Source organism: Erpetoichthys calabaricus, chromosome 9, assembly GCF_900747795.2.
Source record: "Erpetoichthys calabaricus chromosome 9, fErpCal1.3, whole genome shotgun sequence".
NCBI lineage: Eukaryota > Metazoa > Chordata > Cladistia > Polypteriformes > Polypteridae > Erpetoichthys > Erpetoichthys calabaricus.
Window position 1 is genome coordinate 137,799,555 of NC_041402.2, and position 24,822 is coordinate 137,824,376.

At 37.3% G+C, this 24,822-nt stretch overlaps 1 protein-coding gene across 1 annotated transcript in view; it reads left to right on the top strand.

Annotated features, from left to right (window-relative positions):
• Nucleotides 1-24,822, top strand: part of dlat (dihydrolipoamide S-acetyltransferase (E2 component of pyruvate dehydrogenase complex)) — a 46,341-nt gene that overhangs the window by 15,482 nt on the left and 6,037 nt on the right. Inside the window, exons 3-10 of the mRNA XM_028810236.2 lie at nt 2,429-2,553; nt 11,617-11,767; nt 15,578-15,704; nt 16,088-16,269; nt 19,010-19,181; nt 20,451-20,518; nt 23,091-23,198; nt 23,910-24,017. Of these exons, the coding sequence (XP_028666069.1) occupies nt 2,429-2,553; nt 11,617-11,767; nt 15,578-15,704; nt 16,088-16,269; nt 19,010-19,181; nt 20,451-20,518; nt 23,091-23,198; nt 23,910-24,017 (1,041 nt within the window). The remainder of the gene's footprint in view (nt 1-2,428; nt 2,554-11,616; nt 11,768-15,577; nt 15,705-16,087; nt 16,270-19,009; nt 19,182-20,450; nt 20,519-23,090; nt 23,199-23,909; nt 24,018-24,822) is intronic.

The window sequence follows — 24,822 nt, forward strand, 5'->3', positions numbered from 1 at the left end:
CCAAACATTCTACTCTCAACCACACTATGTGGTAATTATTCCATATGTCCATTTCTATACACGAAGAAAAATTTTCTAACATTTGCGCAAGATCTGCCCATAACAAGCTTTCAGTTATATCCTTGTGTTCTTGGTGCACATTTTGTACATGAAAATTATAGGTCCACCCTTGCCTCTAATAGCTGGTATTGTACACTTCGACAGAAACAACCTCAAGTAGGAATTTCCTGTAACTGTCTTTGACAGTTTCCTATAGCAGTTTTTGACATCAACTAGGATAGAGGTTCTTCCATTCCTCCATGCAGAATTTTTTCATCTGTGTGATTTTTGAGCAGTGTCTTTTGTTTCAAAGCCCCCGTGGCATCATGAAGGTATTCAGATCTGGGCTTTGACTTGACCATTCCAGAAACTTTAATTTCTTTTTCAGCCATTCTTTGTGGATTTGCTGATATGTTGTAAAATCATTGTCATGTTACGTGGTCCACTTTCAGTTAAGCTTCAATTTCCTGACAAATGGTCTCACATTATCCTCAAGCACCTTCTGTTAGAGTAAAGAATTCCTAGAAGATTGTATGACGGTGAGCTGCTCAATGCAGCAAAGCAGCCATAAACCATAATATTTCATTTGCTTTACAGTTGATATCAGATTCTTCTGTCAAGTGCTGTTTTTGCTTTTCACCCAATAGGTCTTCTAGCACTGTGAACAAATAAGTCTTTGTTTGCCTCTTCTGTCCAGAGCACATTGTTTCAGGTGTCCCAGTCTTCACGGGCAAACTTTAGTCTTGCCTCGGTGTTCTATCTGGACAACAAATATCTGTGCAGCCTCTTTTTAATGCTGATTCATGCACTTTGACATCAGCCGTGGCAAGTCTTGCCTGTAGGTCTTGTGATGAAATTCTTAGAGCATCTTGCATTCTGCAGTCTTGCTGGACTACCTGGGGCAGCCTGGCCTGGAAAAGTTGTTTGAAATCTTCTCCACTTGTAGATGATCTTCTGGACAGTGGGAGTGGTTGATTTCCATCTGTTCTTTTTAAGTCCTTTCCCAAACTCATAGGCTTCTGTAAACTTCTTTCTGTAGAGCTCAGAAAGCCCTTTCAATCTAGACATGGTGATAATCACACTAGAAACAAAGAACAAACCCAAACTAAATGTCCAACTTTTAAATAAGGCAGGCTACTCCAAGATCCTGTATAATGACGTTGTAATCATTTACACCTAATCTGGTGCACCTGATTCTAATTTTAGGTATTAGTGATAAATGTAGCGAAGTACTTGCTGTTTACACATATGAAATTTACATTTGTTTAAGTTTTATAATGGGTTGCAGAATGTGAATGTAGCATCATGGTTGTTACACTTTGCCACCTTTATCCTATTCCAGTGAAGATCAAATCTTCATATGTTCACATACATTAAAAAAGAAAAACATTTCATGGCGAGTACTTACTTAATGTATTCACATTGCACCTGTTATCCCATTATTCCACTTGTATGTGACATAGGTCTAATCATTTTAGAGAAACGTGATCTGCAAAAAACAACATAGACCCACAACTTCTCAGGCAGAATTTACACTACTTTTGTCACCACTGTTTTGCATCCATATCTCACTGCTGCCAGTCCTGGCACCTTTGTCATGTCCAAAATGTTTGTATGTCCAGATACAGCAACAACATTTGCAGGACTACAACTTTCTGTTTTGTATTTCTTTTCCTTGCTATCATGAGCTAATAAATTCACAGACAACCTGCACTTAAAATAGTGTGAAAGGAGATAATGTAGCAGCCAGAACCTGTCTATTACATTGCATCTGTCAAAATTGACTAAATAGATTTTATTCATTTTATTCATGCAAAAATAATTTAAATGCTCAAAAAAATCTAAATTAACAAAATATAGAATTAGTCCCACTTAGCTACAGTGTGTTCCAAAAATGTTTAATTCGTGAAAATGCTAAATATGGGAATGTTAAATTGAGGTTCTTCCATATTCAGAAATTACTTATCCAAGGAAGGTTAAAAAGTTGTTTAAGATGTAAATAGCATTAGTAAAATGGTACTCAAAAAGCAAGGAGGATTGTGATGATTTGAAAACTTGTGTTTTTTTCCACATCATTGTGACTATTTGAGGTTTAGTTTATTGATACAAAAAAAAATCCTCTATTTAAAGAGGAGGTACTTAAAATGTAAATACTACCTTATCTGGCTTTTTCATGACAGAATGTTTTATTGCCACTTTATTTTTCTTTAAGATGTATCCTAGCAACAATTTGTAAACATTTTAAAATTATTTATTTAAAAGTTATATTTGTTATGTATACATTTTAAGACAAATATTTTCAAAGAATCTATTAAATATAGAATTCCTTAAATTTGGAAGACTGCCATTTTAATCAAAAGAGAACTATAATTACTGTTGTTCTCAATAGGTGGAGACAGACAAAGCAACTGTAGGCTTTGAGATGCTAGAGGAGTGCTACCTGGCTAAAATTCTTGTGCCGGAAGGAACAAGAGATGTACCGATTGGTTCAGTTATTTGTATTACGGTGGACAAGTAAGTAATTTTCTTAAGGAATGAATTTCATGTAAAAGAAAATTATCACACTTGAAAGAATAAACTAACTCCAGTTTTTCTTACAGTGAAATAAATTTATTTCACAAGTGCCCAAAATGTACTTTGCCTTTCTGTATTTTTCAGCATCCAAAGGTAGTTTACAAGTACAGAACTATAGCTCAGTTGTTCACATCCACACAGTAGGTCGTTGGTGGGTAGTGAATGTATACATGTGATGCTGCGTTTTTGCATACAAATTGCTATCACATGAAATAGCATTGCATCAGTCTCTAGCCAACACCTGCAGCACTGCCTGCCCATTGCATTGACATTTTATGAGCCTAACTATACTGCTATTGTTCAATTGAAAAGGTGACATTTTTCCCCATTAGGTGACAACTGCAGTACAAGTACACACATATATAAATATGAAACTGTTTGGTAAAATGGGTGAATCGATGTGAGAATATCAGGTGTTTCAGCATCTAACAAGTCAGAAAATGTATGCATGACGTAACATGCAGGCATGTGTTCAGCGGTTAAGTTAACTGACATGAAAGTTGGAGCATTTCACATTTTTAGTTGCTTCATTTTTTATTCTGCATTTTTGTAACAGTGTATCATATTAAAAAATAATAGCAATAATAGGATGCAATTGCATGTGTCAGTAGAGTTCATAAAAAGCATGCTTTTTAAAAGCACTTTACAATTTCATATAGTGAAAAATGTGGCTTAAATAGGCTTGTGGTAGCACTGTAGCTTTTAGTGCTGGGCGGTATGAACAAAATTCTATATCACGGTATTTTTCAAAATTATGCCGTTTTCATGGTATTCAACTGTATTTTTTTCCCATGCATGAGTGGATGTTAATCACATTTTCCACTGCAATTACTGCAGTAGACTGGCTAAGAATAACCAATTCCACTGTCATGAGAATTGTACATTGTACAAAAAAACATTTTAATGTGCACACAAGTATTAATACAGGTTTGCATGGCCCCATAAAGTGATAGTTTTCAAGGGGGTGGCATTAATGAAGAGAAGGAATCACATTGCATGACAGTTGCAGTCAAAATATAGAACCTTTTCATTGAACAAATTTTGCAAACAACTTAAACTATAATTTTGACAACATATTTTCAACCATCCAAAGAGGCATTTAGACTTAGTAAAATATCCAGAGGTGCCTGTCAAAAGTTGTATTGCACTGAACATATCTTAGAAAAGGAATAAATAGTAAATATTTATTGTAAACCAACTACTGTACACTTTCTGTTAATGTTAATAATCTCTGTCCACTGACAAGTTAAAGTGACTTTTTAAACAACTTTACCATCATTAAACTGCATAATATTTAAACTAATAAATAATAACAATAAAATAAATAATAGTGCAACTTCCAGTAATAATACCATTACTTCAAGGCTTCAAGCCCCGGTACATTACGCAGTATTCACCAAATAAAATAAAATAAAACAAGTGCAACTTGGTGATGACATCTTTACCAACTGATCCATCATATTGCAAATTGCATTAATATGGACCTTGCTTCAAGCTAAGCTATACTGTATACATAAATAATAAAACTGCAACTTGCATTTATAATGCTATTTGTGTTATAGTGGGTCTGCAGCTTCAAAAAAATATGGCCAGTTTTTAAATCCAGTTAGCCATATCCGTCTCCGTGAGCGTGATTGCATGACCGCGGGGAGTTGAAAATTTAATTGGGGTGAGTCGCACCTGTATGTGCGGGTGTGATTGTTCTCAATTGCTTCATCGGCTTCTTAAAGCGTGTGATTAAGGTGCTGCGCCCACGGAGACATATATTTATGGGCCAGCAGGATAGGGGGAAGGATAAAAGAACAGATAGAACTGAAGGAGGTTAAAGAAGGGAAAAGGCAGTCAAGAGAGACGAACCAGCCACCAGGAAGGAGAAGGCAGCATGAGCTGGGGCTCCGTGTGGGAGCGCAGGCTGAGGCACTCTAGGGGCTGGTTCGCACCACTGACTAAGCATGTAGAGTGGGGCGAGCGAGAAATAAAATTTATTATTATTATTATTTATGTAAGGCAATAATAATAATAATAATTCATTTTATTTATAAGGCACTTTACATTAATAGTAAATCTCAAAGTGCTACATAAAAATATTTAACAAAGACAAAACAAGATAAAAACAGAGATAAAACAACAATAAATAGTGGCATTCTTGTTAATGCGCTTTCCTAAATAAAAAAAAAAAAAGTCTTTAGCTGTTTTTTAAAACAGCCCACAATCTGCTGTGTTCTCAAGTTCTCTGGTAGGGCATTCCAGAGCTGTGGAACAGCGACTGCAAAGGCTTCCCAATGGATCCGAGGAGCAACTGAGTGACCGCGAAGGAAGACGGGAGGTGTGCCAACCTCAGTCGGTCTGGCTGTGCAGTGTGGCGGTAGCCAAGTCGGGGGTTGGCAGAAAGGAGTTTGTGCTGCAGAGGCTCCGCCGGCAACACCAGTGATGGGTGAACCGGGTGAGGAGAGAGACTGCATTTGAACATCTATTTTAACGGATTTATTTATTATGGATTTTATCCCCACGTTTCACTGGTTTTATGGATTTGCTATTTATTTGGGTAATGTATTTTTTAACACTACACAATGGACACTTGGTTTTACTTTTGACTGTTTTTAATAAAAGCACTTAAGCACTTTCCACCATCCCCTGGCTTCAATGAAATTTGTCAGCTCATCTCGGTCATAACTATCGACGGTGTTGGTTCAGCAGACTCCCATGTGGGAAGAGGGAGTCTGTAAGTGACTGGCATCGTCACACTATTACACAGTACCCAAGTACATTACACAGTATTCAGATATTGGGGGGAAAAAAAAACTGCTTCTTGGCTTGCAGTATTATCCAGTAATATAGAAACAGCAGTCACACATTTTAAAATAATAATGGTCCACAGCCGACCTTTTAAAACCAAAGTATCTCCAGACAACAGACATGACTCCCTTTTTCGGAAAAAGTTCTTCTGTGTCATCATTTTCAACTTTATCTGCTACAGCTTCAGGTTTGTAATGTTTGCTGTCCATTTTCACCGTTCAATACCTCCACTAACGCATGTACTCTGTTGCATGTGTGTTTAGTGGTGTAACAGTGAAAAAGGTCCCCCCTTAAACAGTTTCCTGCTGCGCCCCATTCTGAACGTTATATAAATAACTAGGAACTTGGAAAGGAATGGATTTATTGTATAATATGAATGCCAAAGCTGACAATTATCTTAAAGAATGTATTTCCAGCCTGAAGATGCACTGAAGCAAAAGTAGCTGTTTAGGCACAGATAAAACTGTAAATTACACTCAGCCTGCTGTATAACTAATCCTGTTATACCAGTAAGTAACTCCTCCAGTGCAACACAAACTGTAATCTTGCCTGTTCCTTGATACTTGCAACACAATCCGCGTCTTTTGGGCACCATTGAAACTGAACATCACAGGACAGTTCCAGGGCCTTGATCTTCTGCCTGCAAAACCACTGTATTCCCCCTTTTAAATACATCCTATTCTTTCTAAGAGCAACTCTTAGAGCAGCTCCACCTTTCCTGTGTAATTAATTACTTCAAACATTGTTTAGCTGTAGGCTGATAACAATAATAGTCTGCAAATAGTATTAGTCAATTCAGTCTTGTATATGTTTACATAGTCCATTTTTATTTTCAGAGAAGTTTTTTTTTCTTCTGCACACACTCTGGTATCTGACATAGTTGAATTGGGCGAGTAAAAGAGAAAAATATACAAGTTCATATAAATGTTTTAAACTGTAAATCTGAAACAACTAATTTGTAGTTGAAGTCACACAATGTTTCACTGTTTTAATATAGATGAGTTTACAGAATCTGCAACAATTGTTAATGGAAGTGTTTGAAATTTCAAAACTGTGCAGTTCAATCTGCAAATACCTTTTGAAGAACAAGTGTGCCAAATATCAACAAAATCAGTTCACAAGGGTCGAATTGTTTCATGCAGAAAGACCGACAAACCGACATGGCTATCGCAGTAGGTGGTTCTCGCATTATTTGCGAATGCATCTAAAAATGGAAATAATTTAAGAGTTCACAGCACTCAGTGAAGATGCTTATCTATTGATACAGTACTATGCACTTACATACACTCCATACTTCTTTCTTGCCATCATTCTGGTAGAGGTTGATCTTAGTTTCATCTGTCCAAAGAATGTTTTTCCAGAACTGTGCTGGCTTTTTTAGATGTTCTTTAGCAAAGTCCAATCTAGCCTTTCTATTCTTGAGGCTTATGAGTGGCTTGCACCTTGCAGTGCACCCTCTGTATTTACTTTCATGCAGTCTTCTCTTTATGGTAGACTTGGATATAGATACGCCTACTACCCCCTGGAGAGTGTTGTTCACTTGGATTGCTGTTGTGAGGGGGTTTCTCTTCACCATGGAAATGATTCTGCGATCATCCACCACTGTTGTCTTCCGTGGACATCCAGGTCTTTTTCTGTTGCTGAGTTCACCAGTGCTTGCTTTCTTTCTCAGAATGTACCAAACTGTAGATTTTGCCACTCGTAATATTGTAGCAATTTCTCGGATGGGTTTTTTCTGTTTTCGCAGCTTAAGGATGGCTTCTTTCACCTGCATGGAGAACTCCTTTGACCGCATGTTGTCTGTTCACAGCAAAATCTTCCACATGCAAGCACCACACCTCAAATCAACTCCAGGCCTTTTATCTGCTTAATTGATAATGACATAACGACGGACTTGCCCACACCTGCCCATGAAATAGCCTTTGAATCAATTGTCCAATTACTTTTGAGCCCCTGAAATGAAGGGATTGTGTTAAAAAATGCTTTAGTTGCCTCACATTTTTATGCAATCGTTTTGTTCACCCCACTGAATTAAAACTGAAACTCTGCACTTCAACTGCATCTGAGTTGTTTCATTTAAAATTCATTGTGGTAATGTGCAGAACCAAAATTAGAAAAAAGTTGTCTCTGTCCAAATATTTATGGACCTAACTGTGTGTATATATATATATATATATATATATATATATATATATATATATATATATATATCTTGTAGGACTGTCAGATTAGCCAAAAATAAGGTACATACATTCCAATTAAAAATAAGTAAATATTTGAATATATTCAAATTTAGATTTAATGATTCTGGATGTCACTTACGTGTTTGTACTTTCTTTTTATACTTTTATTATTATGGTAACAGCAGCAGCAGCCACAGCAAGAATTAACACTAACAGCAAAATAACAATCCTAGTGGCACTCTGGGAAACTATCATTTAAATACATGTCACAATACATTGGTAGTGCAGGACACCAGCTGAATGCTACAAATGGGATGCTTGCAACATTGTTATAAGCACTTCATGTTTTGCTGTGGCACCATGATCTTTTTTTTTTTTTTTTTTTTAAAAAAAAAGGTAAGAATGTTAATAGTAATGTTGCGGAGCACAGTGCCAGTTCGTGTGGCTTGTAAGGATCTATGTTCCTTTTCGTCGCTGCTTTTATGGTTTATTGGAGAGAATGAAGAGGAATACAGGTCATTTAGACTGGGACAGGGTTAGTATAGCAGGGAAAGTAAAAAAGCAGGAAGGATGCAGGCAGGTTGAAGGCGAACTTGTTTTATTATTTTGGAGGTCTCCAGTGGGCAGTGATAAGGCACTGTTTATATCACTCCATCCAGAATTAAAAAAACAATCGGTACCTATGGACTCTACCAGGATCTGGCTGTAAGTTTTACAAAATGAAGATAACAAGCTAACCATTCACAATTACAAAATGGCTGATTGTGAAAGTGAAATGCAAAAACAGATCTGTAACATACTGTAGTGTTGCATTATGCGTCTGGAGTAGCTCAATGACAAAATTAATGGAGGTTAAACAAGCATCTGTTCTTTTACAATAGATTGTCAGTTTTTGCTTTCAAATTAGATCTTTTTTTAAATAAATTCAAATTATTTTTAAATGTTGACATACCTTGATGCCTAGTATCTTCACACGGTGATGTGCATTTAGAGGTAAGTAGTGGACTAGTGTGTGATATAAATAAGAGGGTGAATGTTTTAAAAATCTCCTAAGAAATTATGTACACTTGAGAGTGTAAATATAAATATATTCTCCTTATGTCATTTCTAATGATTTACAGTGAATATATTAAAAATGCTTAGATGACGAACTATTCTTGTCTTAGACAAATATGGCCTCTTGACTGGTTTCGTTATAATATTCTGGCTACCATTAAGAATTAATTGAGAGCCCTGCTTTACTTTTTGCAAAAAAGTGCATTTCTGATCCAGTATTTCTATTTTTAGCCTTAATAACTGTACAGTCAAAGGGGTTGTAATACCCACACATTTACACTTTTTATCTTATTGGTTATGTCAACACAGCTGTATTTGTGTTTTTCTTCACATTGACCAGTCTGGCTTTTACAGATAAATGTTATGCACGTGGTTGGTTTCTTTTGTGAGATATTCCAAATTGTTTATTTAGCTATTGTTGTGTTTGAGTTCTTTTTTCATTGTCCAAACAGCTTAATTTATCTTCCTATACATTTTGTGTAGGATTTGTGTTGGTTTAGGCCCAAAAACTGAGAAGATAGGTGCTGAGAAGTAAGAAGTATGTTATCCTAAAACCAATAAACACCTGAGGTGAAAGAAAGCAACACTTTATAACTCAAAAGAATAAAAGCAAAAATATGAAAAAAATACCAGAAACTGAAGCTTTTTGTCTTATATTTATTCTGTTATCTGATATCCTTATTTCCAGCCTGTACAGCAAAAATAATACTTTTCCAAACAGATTGAGGCCATTGTAACAATAGTTACAATGTCCTCAATGTTTCTTCAGTTAAATATATACAGAAAATGAATTATTTCGACTTTGGAAATGCATTGTTACAGCATAAGAGCTCACATTAAAATGCTGAATGGATAAATACAGTGGTGTGAAAAACTATTTGCCCCCTTCCTGATTTCTTATTCTTTTGCATGTTTGTCACACAAAATGTTTCTGATCATCAAACACATTTAACCATTAGTCAAATATAGATAGATAGATAGATAGATAGATAGATAGATAGATAGATAGATAGATAGATAGATACTTTATTAATCCCAATGGGAAATTCACACAAATATAACACAAGTAAACACAAAATGCAGTTTGTAAATGGTGGTTTTTATTATTTAGGGAGAAAAAAAAATCCAAACCTACATGGCCCTGTGTGAAAAAGTAATTGCCCCCTGAACCTAATAACTGGTTGGGCCACCCTTAGCAGCAATAACTGCAATCAAGCGTTTGCGATAACTTGCAATGAGTCTTTTACAGCGCTCTGGAGGAATTTTGGCCCACTCATCTTTGCAAAATTGTTGTAATTCAGCTTTATTTGAGGGTTTTCTAGCATGAACCGCCTTTTTAAGGTCATGCCATAGCATCTCAATTGGATTCAGGTCAGGACTTTGACTAGGCCACTCCAAAGTCTTCATTTTGTTTTTCTTCAGCCATTCAGAGGTGGATTTGCTGGTGTGTTTTGGGTCATTGTCCTGTTGCAGCACCCAAGATCGCTTCAGCTTGAGTTGACGAACAGATGGCCGGACATTCTCCTTCAGGATTTTTTGGTAGACAGTAGAATTCATGGTTCCATCTATCACAGCAAGCCTTCCAGGTCCTGAAGCAGCAAAACAACCCCAGACCATCACACTACCACCACCATATTTTACTGTTGGTATGATGTTCTTTTTCTGAAATGCTGTGTTCCTTTTACGCCAGATGTAACGGGACATTTGCCTTCCAAAAAGTTCAACTTTTGTCTCATCAGTCCACAAGGTATTTTCCCAAAAGTCTTGGCAATCATTGAGATGTTTCTTAGCAAAATTGAGACGAGCCCTAATGTTCTTTTTGCTTAACAGTGGTTTGCGTCTTGGAAATCTGCCATGCAGGCCGTTTTTGCCCAGTCTCTTTCTTATGGTGGAGTCGTGAACACTGACCTTAATTGAGGCAAGTGAGGCCTGCAGTTCTTTAGACGTTGTCCTGGGGTCTTTTGTGACCTCTCGGATGAGTCGTCTCTGCGCTCTTGGGGTAATTTTGGTTGGCCGGCCACTCCTGGGAAGGTTCACCACTGTTCCATGTTTTTGCCATTTGTGGATAATGGCTCTCACTGTGGTTCGCTGGAGTCCCAAAGCTTTAGAAATGGCTTTATAACCTTTACCAGACTGATAGATCTCAATTACTTCTGTTCTCATTTGTTCCTGAATTTCTTTGGATCTTGGCATGATGTCTAGCTTTTGAGGTGCTTTTGGTCTACTTCTCTGTGTCAGGCAGCTCCTATTTAAGTGATTTCTTGATTGAAACAGGTGTGGCAGTAATCAGGCCTGGGGGTGGCTACGGAAATTGAACTCAGGTGTGATACACCACAGTTAGGTTATTTTTTAACAAGGGGGCAACTACTTTTTCACACAGGACCATGTAGGTTTGGATTTTTTTTTCTCCCTAAATAATAAAAACCATCATTTAAAAACTGCATTTTGTGTTTACTTGTGTTATATTTGACTAATGGTTAAATGTGTTTGATGATCAGAAACATTTTGTGTGACAAACATGCAAAAGAATAAGAAATCAGGAAGGGGGCAAATAGTTTTTCACACCACTGTATGTGTACAAATCTTTTGTCATGCAGAAAATTATAACGACTTTCAAAGGGATTAAATGCATTTGCACACCACTAAATTATGGCCAATTTCATGTGTGACCAGTTCTGTTTTAGGTTTCCATTTAAATAAAAACTTTGCCTTAATAGCATCTTCCTATTTTATAGAAATTTCTGGCTGGCTAATTTGGTCATAATAAAACTTTTTTTTTTTTTTTGCTTTAGTTATCAATTATATATTATATTATTATTATATCGTAAACATTTTGATTTAAAATTTTATAGATTTAATCGATTAATTTTGAGAAATATTTTATACTAGGTTAGTCTAAGCAGATCTATGAGTTTCTAATATACATTTTGAAGTCTTTTTCACCTCATGAAGTTTTCTTATTCTCAAGACCTGAACTGATTGCCGCCTTCAAAGATTACACCTTGGAAGCAGCAACATCCAGTTCTTCTGCAACTAGTGCTGCACCATCTCCACCACCACCCCCTCCATCAGTCAGTATGTCACAAGCTCCTGGTAGTTCCTACCCTCCACACATGAAGGTAAGTATAAAAAAGGTAGAACCTTAAATCTTAATTTTTGATACTAGAACTGAATGTAAAAACAAAAAAGGGAAAATGGATTTTATAAATCTGAGTTGAATATTGGCAGAGTTTTATAAAGAAAGATAGGGTTGCCTGATGTGCACTCACCAAATTAAATCCATCCATCCATCCATTATATAACACTCTGAATCCAAACACAGGGTCACGGGGATCTGCTGGAGCCAGTCCCAGCCAACACAGAGCACAAGGCAGGAACCAATCCCGGGCAGGGTGCCAACCCACCGCAGGACACACACAAACACACCCACACACTAGGGCCAATTTAGAATCGCCAATCCACCTAACCTGCATGTCTTTGGACTGTGGGAGGAAACCCATGCAGACACGGGGAGAACATGCAAGCTCCACGCAGGGAGGACCCGGGAAGCGAACCCAGGTCTCCCAACTGCAAGGCAGCAGCGCTACCCACTGCGCCACCGTGCCGCCCCTAGTTTATTCAGCAATTGCAAAATAAAATTATTTTAAATTAATAAAATCAAACCTAAAATTATCATACCATTTCACCTGATATAGATAGATAGATAGATAGATAGATAGATAGATAGATAGATAGATAGATAGATAGATAGATAGATACTTTATTAATCCCAATGGGAAATTCACATTCTTCAGCAGCAGCATACTGATACAATAAATAATATTAATTAAAGAATGATAATAATACAGGTGAAAAAAAACAGACAATAACTATGTATAATGTTAAATATTAACGTTTACCCCCCCTGGTGGAATTAAAGAGTCGCATAGTTTGGGGGAGGAACGATCTCCTCAATCTGTCTGTGGAGCAGGACAGTGACAGCAGTCTGTCACTGAAGCTGCTCTTCTGTCTGGAGATGACATTATTTAGTGGATGCAGTGGATTCTCCATAATTGATAGGAGCCTGCTGAGCGCCCTTCGCTCTGCCACAGATGTTAAACTGTCCAGCTCCATGCCAACAATAGAGCCTGCCTTCCTCACCAGTTTGTCCAGGCGTGAGGCGTCTTTCCTCTTAATGCTGCCTCCCCAGCACACCACTGCGTAGAAGAGGGCGCTCGCCACAACTGTTTGATAGAACATCTGCAGCATCTTATTGCAGATGTTGAAGGAAGCCAGCCTTCTAAGGAAGTATAACCGGCTTTGTCCTTTCTTGCACAGCGCATCAGTATTGGCAGTCCAGTCTAATTTATCATCCAGCTGCACTCCCAGATATTTATAGGTCTGCACCATCTGCACACAGTCACCTTTGATGATCACTGGGTCTATGAGGGGTCTGGGGCCTCCTAAAATCCACCACCAGCTCCTTGGTTTTGCTGGTGTTCAGGTGTAGGTGGTTTGAGTCGGACCATTTAACAAAGTCATTGATTAGGTCCCTATACTCCTCCTCCAGCCCATTCCTGATACAGCCCACGATAGCAGTGTCATCAGCGAACTTTTGCACATGGCAGGACTCCGAGTTGTATTGGAAGTCCGATGTATATAGGCTGAACAGGACCGGAGAAAGTACAGTCCCTTGTGGCGCTCCTGTGTTGCTGACCACAATGTCAGACGTGCAGTTCCCAAGACGCACATACTGAGGTCTGTCTTTAAGATAGTCCACGATCCATGCCACTAGGTATGAATCTAATCCCATCTCTGTCAGCTTGTCCCTAAGGAGCAGAGGTTGGATTGTGTTGAAGGCGCTAGAGAAGTCTAGAAACATAATTCTTACAGCACCACTGCCTCTGTCCAAGTGAGAGAGGGATCGGTGTAGCATATAGATGATGGCATCTTCCGCTCCCACCTTCTCCTGATATGCAAACTGCAGAGGGTCAAGGGCGTGTTGAACCTGTGGCCTAAGGTGGTGAAGCAGCAGCCTCTCCATGGTCTTCATCACATGTGATGTCAGAGCAACAGGCCGAAAGTCATTCAGCTCACTAGGACGTGATACCTTTGGGACTGGGGTGATACAAGATGTTTTCCAAAGCCTCGGAACTCTCCCCTGTTCCAGGCTCAGGTTGAAGATGCGCTGTAGAGGACCCCCCAGCTCCGATGCACAGACCTTCAGCAGTCGTGGCGATACTCCATCTGGACCCGCTGCTTTGCTGGCACGAAGTCTCCTCAGCTCTCTGCTCACTTGCGCTGTTGTAATTATGGGTGGGGATGTCTTTCCTATGCTGGTATCAGCAGAAGGATGTGTGGAGGGTGCAGTACTCCGAGGTGAGAGTGAGAGTGGGTTAGGGTGGTCAAACCTGTTAAAAAAGTTGTTCATTTGGTTTGCTCTCTTCACGTCTCTCTCAATGGTGGTACCCCGCTTCGAGCTGCAGCCAGTGATGATCTTCATCCCATCCCACACTTCCTTCATGCTGTTATTCTGCAACTTCTGCTCCAGCTTTCTCCTGTACTGCTCCTTCGCCGCCCTGAGTTGGACTCGGAGTTTCTTCTGCACGCGCTTAAGCTCATGCTGATCACCGTCTTTAAAAGCCCTTTTCTTCTGATTCAAAAGGCCCTTGATGTCACTTGTAATCCATGGCTTGTTGTTAGCATAGCAGCGTACTGTTCTTACTGGAACTACAATGTCCATACAGAAGTTGATGTAGTCAGTAGTGCAGTCAACAACTTCCTCAATGTTCTTACTATGAGATCCCTGCAGGATATCCCAGTCTGTAGTTCCAAAACAGTTCTCTCAGAGTATTCTCAGCCTCCGGAGTCCACTTCCTGAATGAGCGTGTGGTTGTAGGTAGGACTCTAACTTTTGGTTCATAGTGAGGCTGAAGCAGAACCAGGTTATGATCTCCTTTCCCAAGCGCAGGCAGCGGGGTGGCGCTGTATGCGTCTTTAACGTTTGCATAAAGTAAATCAATAGTCTTATTTCCCCGGGTGTTACAGTGCACATACTGGGAGAATGCAGGTAATGTTTTGTCCAGCGTCACATGGTTAAAGTCTCCAGCGATTAGCACAAGCGCCTCAGGGTGCTGCATTTGTAACTTAGCAACAGCAGAATGGATGATGTCACTCGCTGACTCCACGTCTGCCCGAGGAGGAATGTACACGACGACAACAATGACGTGTCCAAACTCTCTGGGCAAATAGTAGGGACGTAAACTTACGGCCAACAGTTCGATATCCCTGCAGCAAGTGGAGATTTTGACGTTAACATGTCCAGAGTGACACCACCGTGTATTAACATAGAGAGCGAGTCCTCCTCCTTTGTGCTTACCACAGGTACTTGCATCTCTGTCCGCTCTAACTGTGCTAAACCCGGGTAGCTCCACGTTGGCATCTGGGATGGTGTTATTTAGCCAGGTTTCGCAAAAACACAACATAATACATCATTCAGGACATTTTCATTTAACATCTCATTTACAGAAACTATTTAAAGCAAATTTTTAAACAATATACTTTTCAAATCCGGTTTTTCAACAAGTCACTGTGCCAGGTTTGTGAAATTTTCTGTTTCAAGATTTGTGTTTGTATCCGCATGTGCAGAAAACATTAGTTGGTTAATAACACTCAAAAACTAACATTTAATAGACTAGTTAAACAGTAAAAAAATACATTTTGCAAACTTGTAATGTTTTAATTTTCCAGGTCTTTCCCATTTTTTTCGTTTATTCTCACTTCAGAGCCATCAATTAAACTTTTTATATTATTCCAAAATTATTTAGTAAGTACAAGAATAGAGTGCATTCTAGAAAAAATATTGAATTGGAATATAACTCTTGTCACAGATGATTAATTGCCTAAAAGTCAACAATCTAGTTGACATTACCTTTTTCTCTATAAATTAGATTCAACTGCCTGCATTATCACCAACTATGACAATGGGCACAGTACAAAGATGGGAAAAGAAAGTGGGAGAGAAACTTAATGAAGGTGATCTTTTGGCTGAGATTGAAACTGACAAAGCAACAATTGGTAAGAACCATATTTTTTCCTGTCAAAATGATTTTGTTTCTAGCTTTTAAATTTGGTATTGTCAGACACTGTAGTGAGCCTGTTTACGTTAACATCAGTTTTACTTACAGAATGTTGCAACTTTAAATTGTAATGATGTTCAAATAGATATGGACTTCACTTGACAATTTTCTCATTAAAATGGTTTGTTCAGCAACAGTACTGTTTGTTCATAAAATGCCTGAGACAAGGAGCATATAATAATTATCTGCCTTTAAAAGCATAACCATTTTGTTTTTTGAAAAACGAGTCTGAAATTATTGAAAAATCCGGGAAATATATTTTGATATTTATATCATTAATAGTTTTCTGAGAAGACTTAAATATATTTTTTCTGTTCTCAGGGTTTGAGGTTCAAGAAGAAGGTTATCTAGCTAAAATTCTAATTTCTGAAGGCACAAGAGATGTGCCCTTGGGAACACCTTTATGTATCATTGTTGAAAAGGAAGCTGATATACATGCTTTTGCAGATTATGTAGAAACTGGAGTTCCAGATATCAAGTCTCCTCCAACTCCACAACCAATGGTAAGATTCAGATTTTTTTTTAGACAAAGGATTTGCAAAAACAAATGTAAATTATACATTATAAAATAAATATTGTGTGAATGATGACATAATTGCTATTCAGTTTTCTCCAATCCATGGTACATAATTTATTATAGAATTGTTTGAACATACAGTGGGTATACAAAAGAATCCCCCCCTCCTTCAAAATATTCACGTTTTGTTGCTTTTCAGTCTGAAATAAAGAGACACAAAATATTTCTCTAGCTGTATTTACTCAATGCAGTTTATAACAGCCAAGTGAAAGGTCTAATATCAACAGTTCAAAAAAAAAAATAGAATCACTGAGATGGTTAAAAGATCAACCTCCCTGTGTCAGTACTTTGTGGAACCACCTTTTGCTTTGATTACAGCCATGGGTATGTTGGGATACTTCTTTCTGTACCAACTTTTCTCATCTAGACTGTGCAATAGTTGCCCACTCTTCTTTACAGAACTGTTCAAGCTCAGTCTAATTTGATGGTGACCATTGGTGGACTGAAATCATCAAGTCATTCCACAGATTTTCAATAAGATTTAAGTTTGGGCTCCAACTAGACCATACAAGGACATTCACCATTTTCTCCTTCAGCCACTATGTGGTCAACTTTTCTGTGCTTTGGGTCATTGTCATGGTGGAAGGTGAACCTTCTTTCCATTGACAACTTTCTGCCACTGGGCAGCAGGTTTTCCTCAAGAATTTGATGATATTTTGCCCAACATATTGTGTTTCCATTTTTCCTTCTATCTTGACAAGTGCCCCAATCCCAGCTGCAGAGAAATACCCCCACAACAGAATGCTACCACGTCCATGCTTTACTGTAGTTGTGGTGTTCTTTGGCTGGTAAGCTGTATTAGCTTTCCTCCATATCTACCATTTGGCATTGAGGCTATATAGTTTGATTTTGGTATCATCTGACTATAACACCTCAGAATCTTCATGGTTCATTTGGCAAAGCTGAATTGAGACTTGATATGGCCTGTCTTGAAGAGTGGCTTTTTTTCTTGCAACCCTCCCATACAAACCACATTTTTGGAGTATTTCTGAAATTGCTGTCACATGCATACAATGACCACTCTTTGCCAGCAATTCCTGCAATTGCTTCAAAGTTGCCATAGGCCTCTTGGTAGCCTCTCTGACCAGTTTCCTCCTCGCTCTTCCATCCAGTTTGGAGGGATGGTATGATCCGGGAAGGGTCCTAGTAGTACCAAACACTTTTCACTTCTTGATTATGAACTTTACGGTGGTCGTAGGGATTGATAAGGCCTTAGATTTTTTTTTTTTTTGTATCCATCTCCTAACATGTGCTTGTCCTCAACTTAATCCCTGTGATCTTTTGACAGTACCTTGCCACCCATAGTTCAGTGTTTGCTTTCAGTTAAACTTCCAAGCACTGGAATGCTCTAGGAATGCTGAACTAATCCAAATGATTACAACTTATCACAGGTGGAAGCCAAATTACTTGGTGTGCAATGTAGAAGGTAATTAGTTATACCTGATTGAGTTTGCAAGTTTTTTTTAGGAAGGGGTGATCCTTTAACCATCTAAATGATTCTGTTTTTATTTTTTTATATCTTTCATTTGTCTGTTGTTATAGTTCACATTGAGTAAATACAGCTGGAGAAATATTTTTTGTGTGTGTATTCATTTCAAGCTGCAAACCAACAAAATGTGAATATTTTGAAGGGGGGGTGACTCTTTTATATACCCACTGTAGTCCTAGAATAATTAATTGTATTTACAGCTCACTTCATTTTTCTACATTGTTTGCCAACTACAGAAAGGAGAGAGTATAAATTACGTCTGATTTTTTTCAAAAACATTTTTTTCTTCAATCTCAGTTTTGTTCTAAAGCCATTTTCCACAGATTGTATCATTGATAGCTTCAAAGAGAAGGAAATGCATTTTAAATGCTTTTTTAATTCCCCAACACAAGGTCCTTTAATAAATTTAAAGTTATTATAGTCAGTTGTTTAAAACCCTCATAATTTCATGATGGTGCTTCAGGGTAAACTGTGAATGTGCTAGTAAACAGTTGTTTCTTACAACTGCGGTGAAAACTGGGACATTTTAACTAACGTCAAAATAGGCTGCAATCATTTTCTGTGAAGTTTGACTGAACTATAGAAAATGTTACAGAATGTTTTAGGGAAATCTTTTAATCATCTATGTAAAACTGTAAGGCTTTAAAGAAGTGTAATTTTAATAGTTTTGTAGCAGTTAATTAGCATAGAAATAAATAAAATGAGAAGTCAGTAAGTAGGTTAAGTTAAATTTGTTCCCTGTTAACTACAGTGTTATTCCTAGGACTTTATAGCTAGCAGCTCTGCATTTTAGCTTGGGTAGGTATTCTTTTTCCTGCTGCCCCCACTGCAGATAGGACATGCTTTTCATTCATTCATACTGTACTTGCCACCAAGCAGAAATATTTAGAAGAAAAAGATAACAAAAACTCTGCACAGAGATAAGGAAACATAACCGGTAGGAGTTTACAGAGTAGTGTGGAGCTATAGATTATAGGAGCAAGTGCTTCAAAATTAAAACACTTACCGATTACTTTTAATTCCTTAATGTGCAGTGATTCTTTATCTTTTCTCTGTCTTGTATGAAAATGATGCTCATCGGGATTTTCTTCCTTATCCGACACAACTATGAAAGCCTAAACTGAAATGTCCGGAATAGAATCCTCTTTGTAAATTGTTTTGTCATTTGTTATTATAGACCCCATCTCCTGCACATCTTTCCTCTTCATTTGCCCCTTCCCCTGTGGTTTCTCCTACTGCTGCTGCTCCTGGACCACCTACTCATTCTACCATGAAAGGGAGAGTATTTGCTAGTCCTTTAGCAAAGAAGATGGCAGCTGAAAAGGGCATTGACATTAGTCAAGTCAAAGGTAAAGTTAATAATTTAGGATATTGCTGAAATCAGTTGTCTTATTAAAAAAAATAATAAAAAGTATATTTGGATGGATGAAAATTAAACTTTAAACGGTTAAAGTTGATCTACATTTGTTTTGTTAAGAGATTTATTATATGCCAAAAAGCACCCAAATCATGTCCATTTTTAGCCTGTAAAACTCAATGGAATTTCTTCCTCCCCACTATGCAGATGTGGAGATTTGAAGTATTCCTGTCGATTTGATCATTTCAATTAAATCCACCCTAACTAATAGATGACATCACAAAAAGATTTGTCTAGCAATTTTCTTTATCATAGTAAAAAATACACTGCTAGAAGAGGCATGTTTTGATGGTGTACGTTGTTTAAAGCATTATATAAATGACAGCAGCTTTTTAAGACATTGTATAAATGATGGTCGACAGAAAGCACATTCACCTATAGTTATGTAGGAATGTACTGTATTTAGAAAGTAAAATTTATAATAAAGAACAAAGTGAAGTCTTCTTTGAGATTCATAGTATGCAGTATGTTCTTTTTTTCCTCTTTTGTCACTGTCTCCCTGGAATTTAAAGCGGTTAACTGACCTGCTGGTAACCTGTTATATCCACATTCAAAGTCCCACCTATGACAATAATTTATTGTGGTTAAGGTTAAATAACTGATTGTGTCCATTGGACAGTGCCTTCGTGTTGCATGTTGATTAGTACATGCAGTTAAGAATTATACTATATTCTGTACACGTTGCAGTAATGACCCTATAATCCTATCTATTGCCTCTACCAGCTGGCAAAGAGCTGCACTATACAATAGCTTATTTCCAAGCACAAATTGAAATAAATGATATGCTTTGTGCAGTGTTAAAATAAAATCAGTAAAGATGGAAAGCTTAGTTTAAAGGCTAAACAGAGTTTTCTGTTCATGCCATCATTCTCTTTGGAATTAAAATCTGCAAAAGATAAGCCCATTTAATAGTACCATGGTTAATTGTGTATTTTATTTAAGGATTTTACATACCCTTTCTAAACACAATTTAAATTGCCCGCATTAGGCCATGCACCAATTCTACTTAAATCAATCCCATTCATAACTCATCCAGAGAGCCTTCATTTAACAAATAGTATAGCAGTTCTCTGACTTTTTAGCCAGTAGCAGTAATTCTAAAAATGTGGATCACATTTTTTATTAGTGGTTGCTTTTAGTAGTTTTCTGACTTAAGTATTTAAATTTTTTTTTTTTTTTTTTTTTTTTTTTTTTAAACTAGGCAGTGGACCAGATGGACGTGTTACAAGGAAAGATCTTGAAAATTTTGTTCCACCCAAAGTCGTACCTGTAAGTAAAAATATTTTCTTCTTTATCTTTTTTGAGTAGGCTTTAAAATTGCTTTCCTCATTCTACAGCTTATCTGATGCATCTAAACAGGTGTTAGAAGGGGGAACATAAGTGCATTATACAGTATATTACTGCATTGCAATACGCAAAGCTAATAAGAGAATGATCTAAATAGATTATGGACTGTTATGACTCACAATATTGGTTCAACAAAGTACTGGCATTTTGAAAAAATTACCTAAGTTGACATATTGCATATTACATTGTTGTTTTATTGTTTTGAGCAACACAGTGGTTAAAACTGGTACCTCAAGGGCATGGCTTGTCTGTCTTGCCTGTCTTTGAGTCTTTTGTCCAGGTATTGTGGAGATTGCATGTTCTCACTGTAGCTATGTGTGTTTTCCTCTTTATTTTTTTTCCCCGCATCTTCAAAAGATGTGCATTTTAGATCAGGCATGTCAAACACGCGGCCCCCAGCCCGCATGACAGATCCTAGTTAGCACTAAACTTGCACAAAATGATTACTATCGTTTGTGATTGAATCATTCTGCATCTTCGGCGTTACTTATTGACTTTTCTTACTTCTGCCTTCTGACAAAAGCGTGTTTCCCATGGCATTACGGTACCAGAAACATCATCCTCTAGTATAGCCATGAGCCTTGTCTAAAGTTAATGAGCCGCGACGTCGCAACTGAAGTGCCATGCTGCGGCAGCTTGGCAGCAGGGGCAGCCTTAGGCATGTGCAAACTGTGCACCTGCACAGGGCCACCACGCCAATATATATTGAATATAAAACAGAAAGAGAAAATAACGATACAGCTGACGGCAATGTGGCCGAAAAAATATTGTGTTTCTTGTTAATTAGTACACTGTATTTACTAATGTCGCTCGAGTCGGAGCAGTAAGCTATATGTAGTATTATAACGTTCTGCAGTGATGAGAATATCATATGCCTCCACTTAGTTTTCAAGTTACGGAAATGCGCATATAGAAGCGTGTCATGAGCACGAGGTGACTATGCAGTGTCCGCAACGGATATGGTCATCCGCCGTGCATAAGATACCATATTGGTATTGGCAGGCGAAGGGGCCATCGATTCTTTCTCTGCCCAGGGCCACCACGAGCCTAGAGCCGCCCCTGGCAGGCTACACTATTGGCTGGGCTGCTGAGACTGGCCACTGGGCAGAACTGACCATCACGAGTAGTAATAGCTCGCATATTTTCACATTTTTTTGCTCTAGTTTTATGTAATTTTGTGCTAGTATTGTAACAAACAGTTAGTGCAGACTACAGCAGAAGATCTGAAGTGGACGCGAGAAGTTGGTGAGTTGTTTATTAACAAATGTTTGTGATTTTGAGTTTGTAAAATTAGTGTAGGTCAGGGGGCTTTTTGCATATCGGCTTATTTTACAATATAAACTTTGAAGTAAACTTAGTAAAGTAAAATTTGATTTTTGGAGGATTTGTTTTCCAACTTGAATTACTGAGCAATGAATTCAGTGAGCGTTTTCGTGATTTCAGTTCACACAAACAGGGCATTACGCTGTTCTCTTACAACGTTGAGAATGCGCCTGAGAATATCCAAATTTTTCTGAAGGCAGAATACAACGAAGTTGGTGTTGCCAGGCTTGTATGCTTACCTGCCACCCTCGTATGTGCAGATCCGTAAGTTGGCATCGAGAGTACTGTCTATGTTCTGAAGCACTTACCTTTATGAGCAATTGTTTTCGTTAATGAAAGCTACCAAAACCCCACATCGCTCAAGACTTACCGTCGAGCACCTTTCATCCCTCATAAAAGTTGCAGCTGCACAAGATTTCAAGCCTGATATTGACGAACTGGTTACTTACAAGAGATGCCAAGTGTCGGGACAAAAGAAATAGATCTCACACTGTAAAACTCCTACAGTATATAAGCAATGAATATAATATAATGAATATAATATAATAATATAAGGACCTAGCTAAGAGGCTAAGATTCTAATTGTACGTACTTGTACAGAAATTGTATGGAAATAAATTGCTTTTCTTTAAACTTTAAGTGTTACATTTTTTAAAGTTTTCAGTATGTTACAGTGCGGCCCGCTGATGCACGTATGGCAGTCGAAGTGGCCCACCAATGGTAGTGAGTTTGACATGCCTGTTTTAGATTATGTAGTGATTGCAAATCACCTCAGTGTATATATGGCCCTGTCAGCTATATTCTGTCTGTGCTCTGCATTTTCATATCTATAGTACATTTCATTGCGCAGCACTTAGTATATTTTTTTATAGAAAATTTGTAGCAAAAAAGTTGAATCAATGTTAAAAGGAATTCATATGAATATTTTTTTTTAAATGCAATTCACATTGTATTCCTGCTAATAAAATTTTGTTTTGCTAGTGTTTGTGCCACAAATACTTCTTGGTTAGCATTGTCTTATACTTACTTTTTATTAGTCAAAGGCCCCAAGTTGTAAAAATTTTAATGGCAAAGTATTTAAAGGGAATATCAATACATTTGTATAACTATATTGTTCTTTTATTAAAAAATTATTTTAGTGTTTTTTTCATTGGCTTTTCTTTCTTTTTAGGCTACAGCTGCACCATCTGCTCAAACTCCCACACCTGTCCCCTCTGCTCCTGTGACAACAGTGCCAACTGGGACTTTCACTGACATACCTATTAGCAACATCCGCAGGGTATGGACATTTTGATCACAATTGGGCCTGTTCCTCAATGATCAAAGTATTTTTGTCAAAAACTGGGCCCATTGTTACTATTAAAAAAAAATGGTGCCATTAAGTATTGAGGTGGTTCTCTTGGAATACATTTTAGAATGATGCCTGATATATAGTATACTGGTGTATGAAGCCATAGTTATTTAAAAACTAAAAATTAACGTAGATAAAATGACATAGATAAAATGTAGATCATAACAAATAAGGGAAGTAAGATTTACTCTCTTTGTTCTAGTTAAGTTTGTCTCTTATGTTTTAAATTTGTAGCTTATATACAGCCTTTATGGGCAAACAAAAAAGTGAATTATTATACTAAAAAGAAACTGGAAATAAATATGCATAGCAAAGATCCAGCGCCTTTTTTGTGGTATTTTTGTATGTATCTTTAAAAGTTAAACTGTGTGTTTTGTTCATATAATTTAAAATCGGAACAATACTAAGCAGTTCAATTATAGTATATTTAAGGGAAAAATAACCAAAATGCTTGTGAATATTGGTGTTAAAAAAGCTTAAAAATTGTGTTATTTTAGACATCTCTATAATTGTTCTGTTGTCTTCTGTATACAGTTGAAAATTTATAAAATAATTTTCAAGATTTTATTGCCACAAAGATCTTGATTTTTTTTTTTCAATTTTTTTGTATCTTTATGCTTTATTTATTTTATCCTGCAGGTTATTGCTCAGCGTTTAATGCAGTCTAAGCAGACTATCCCACATTACTACCTTTCTGTTGACGTAAATATGGACAATATATTGGAGATGAGGAGAGAACTAAATGAGGTAATGTATTCCAGAAAGAAGATAATAGGCGTATATAGTAAACCTTTGTTTTACTCATAAAACTTGGAAAAATATTGCATTACATTTAGTGAAAGTTCACCCAGGATAAAAAGTTTTTTTCACATTAATGTAACAATCAAAACTAGCATTGTTTTTTCAAGCCGTGTTATTTCATTTAACGCAGTCAAACATTTGTTATAGTGGTGAAGAAATATTTTTAAGAAATTAAAAACTTGAGGAACTTATCTGGATATGAAGTTTTAATCACATCAAAAATTAAAAAGGTTGTGAAGAATACTGGATTGTAATTTTAATGAAGTGATATTCATATTTTGCCTCAGTAGTATATTATCAAAAAATATTAAGCACTGCTACTCCACTTCCCTCTTTAAAGTGTTCTTTGGCAGGAATTTAATTGCTTATTCTAGGCCACAAAATGTTTGTTTAGCTGGTTTTATTTATGTGTTCAGTTTAAATATTCAGAGATTTTGCATTCTGTTCCTTGAAATGCATAAACGTCCTATTTATCCATCAGAAGTGTTTCACAATCTGTTGTAGTTTTTGCCATATGTTTATACAGTGGAACCTCGGTTTGCGAGTAACTTGGTTTACAAGTTTTTTGCAAGACAAGCTAAAATTTTTAGTAAATTTTGACTTGATAAACGAGCGAGGTCTTGCAATACGAGTAGTATGTATACACTTTGTCTGCTGAGTGTCATGTGATCACAACTGAGCTGATGGTTCTTCGCTCTCTCTCTCTCACTGCGGGATTGTGGGCAATCGTCTCCTATTCTCCGTCTGAGTC